The sequence below is a fragment of the Buceros rhinoceros genome, unplaced genomic scaffold, assembly GCF_000710305.1.
Source record: "Buceros rhinoceros silvestris isolate BGI_N320 unplaced genomic scaffold, ASM71030v1 scaffold36087, whole genome shotgun sequence".
Taxonomy (NCBI): domain Eukaryota; kingdom Metazoa; phylum Chordata; class Aves; order Bucerotiformes; family Bucerotidae; genus Buceros; species Buceros rhinoceros.
Window position 1 is genome coordinate 4967 of NW_010422189.1, and position 2349 is coordinate 7315.

General features: G+C 53.6%; 1 protein-coding gene across 1 annotated transcript; it reads right to left on the reverse strand.

Moving 5' to 3' along the window:
- Positions 1–508: 508 nt before the first annotated feature.
- Positions 509–2234, reverse strand: ENDOG (endonuclease G). Its single transcript, XM_010139956.1, has 3 exons — positions 2160–2234; positions 1492–1601; positions 509–794 (listed from the first exon to the last, which is right to left on the reverse strand). Exons 1-3 carry the CDS (start codon positions 2232–2234, stop codon positions 509–511), a joined length of 471 nt encoding a protein of 156 aa, XP_010138258.1.
- Positions 2235–2349: the final 115 nt, after the last annotated feature.

The following is a 2349-nucleotide window of genomic DNA, read 5'->3' on the forward strand; positions in this document are numbered from 1 at the left end:
CTCCCCCCCCGCCCCCGCTGAGATATTGAGAGCTTTGGTACGAGCAGATAAAAAACAACCAACACTGTGGGTGTTCAAAGCTTTACTGCTAAAACCATCTTCTGAAAGAAAACAATCATGAAATCCTTTGGCCACAGAAAAGCAGGAACCTTTCCTCCCCACACACCCCCTTGCTCCCATCCTTCCCTGATAAACAGCAGAAATTAAGCAACTTCCCTTTGTGTCTTAATGAGCCACGCACAACTCAAAGGGAGCAGTTACAGGGGTACGCTCCATACCGCAGGCTGGGGGCAAATTCTACAGACCTGTGATGGTACCAAGTGCCCAGGAGCCTTCTGCAGGACCTGCCGTGTGGGCAGGTTTCACTGTTACGCGGAACGAGGGGAAGGATGTAGAGAAACACTGGTTTGGTCCGTGTTTCTCACGTTGGAAATCACACCAGAACTAGTATTCTGCAGATGGCTGCTGCGAGCCCCTTCCCGGGGGCACCTGATTTGTTTAGTTGGGTTCAATGCTTGTTTCCAGCTGTGATGGCTTTCAAGTTACTTGTTCTCTTCAGTATGTTTGGGACAAAGAGGAGCCCTGAAGCTCGCTCAATGCTCTCGATGGGAACCAAGAACTGTTCCAGGGGGATTTTCTCATCCACAGGGCTGTTGGGCATCACATACGAGCGCAGCTCGATCTCCCCGCTCTCCTTTTCCAGGATGAGCACCTTGAAGAAATGGGTGGGGACGGCCACGTTGTTCTTCCCAATCACCTGGTACTTGACGTACATCTTCCCATCGGGCTCCATCCTGCACCAACAGCAATGTCCCACATCACCTCCTAGTCGGGTACCACATCAGCCCCCTCAGCCCTCCAGCACCCCCCCAAGAGAAGCTCCCCGCGGCAGTGTGGCAGGGAGCAGCCCTACTTCTGTGGCAGAGGAGTAAAAACACTGCTGAAACGGGGAGGCCGAGTTGTGTAGTGGGCCTGCTCCCTCCACACCCCTCCCCCTGCTCTCTAACTGCCTTCCCAAGCTATTTCCTGATGCTGGAAAGATCTAAACGTGAGACAGCTGCTCTTCAGCGCTACGTGAAGATCCTTGCAAATAAGGTCGTGCTCTTAAGTGGAGAAATAGTCCATGAAGTACAACCTGGCAGCTTTATTCTGCAGGGAAGGGGGTCTGCAGTCTAATCTGTCAATCTGATGGTTAAGTAACCTACTACAAGATTGTTCAGGACTGCAAGCAAAGCGATTTGGTGATGGTGCAGCTCAAGACACCCACCTTTGCTCATGAAATAATCGAGTGAATGGGAAATACACAAATGAATCCTATGAAAGCACCTTTCTACAGACCCTCTGAGCGCAGCGGGTCTCTCCTGCCGAGCAGGGCCTTAGCGGACCACTCCCGTTCAGGGGCGGTTGGGAGGCTGTACCCCCTCAGCCTGCTTCCCATTCCCAGCATGATGCGCCTTCCAAGCGCAGTCCCAACTTGGCCCTCGTGTTTACCTGGGCAGGTAGAGGGGTCCTGTGCAGACATAGACGTTCTTGTTGTGCTTTGCCAAGCTCCTGCTGTACTTCTCAAGGTTATTCCAGGCGTTCTGGTTTAGATGAGGATTCTGGAAACACAAACAGGCAGCAAAATCAGGCACCGGGGAATTCCTCATTGGGAGGCTTTCATTGTAGTAACACCCGTCTTTTCTGTAACACATCTCGCAGCACCCCAGGTGCTCTCCAGAAGAGATCTCCACTATCACCTCTGCTCTGGGTGCTGTGTATGGCGAGGTCCTGGTTTGCACACCCAGGAACAGAGCACCCTGCCTCGGCCCACGATTTTTGCAAGCATCTGTCCGCCTGTTTAGCTTTGCCCCTGCAACGAGCTGCGCTGAACGGGGTCTCTCATGGCTTGAGCACAGCATCAGGCAGACGTGTTTGCAGGATGACTGTCACGTTTCGCAGGAAATACAGCACCCTTGAGTGATTTTGGCCCCTTACACATAATGGTAGGGGTTGGAAGGGACCTCTGGAGATCACGTAGTCCAATCCACCTGCTAGACCAAGGTTGCCCAGGATGGTGTGCAGGCAGGTCTGGAATCTCTCCAGAGATGAGACTCCACAACCTCTCCGGGCCAGGACTCTGCCACCCTCAAAGTAAACAAGTTTCTTCTCATCCTTACGTGGAACTTCCTGTGTCCCAGCTTGTGCCCATCACCCCTTGTCCTCTCGCTGGGCACCACTAGGCCCGGCCCCATCCTCCTTGATCCCTGCCCTTCAGATACTGACCAGCCCCAGGTCTCTCAGCCTTTCCTCGGCAGACACGCTTCTGTCCCCTCCTCATCCCCGCAGCCCTCTACCTGAACCACCTCA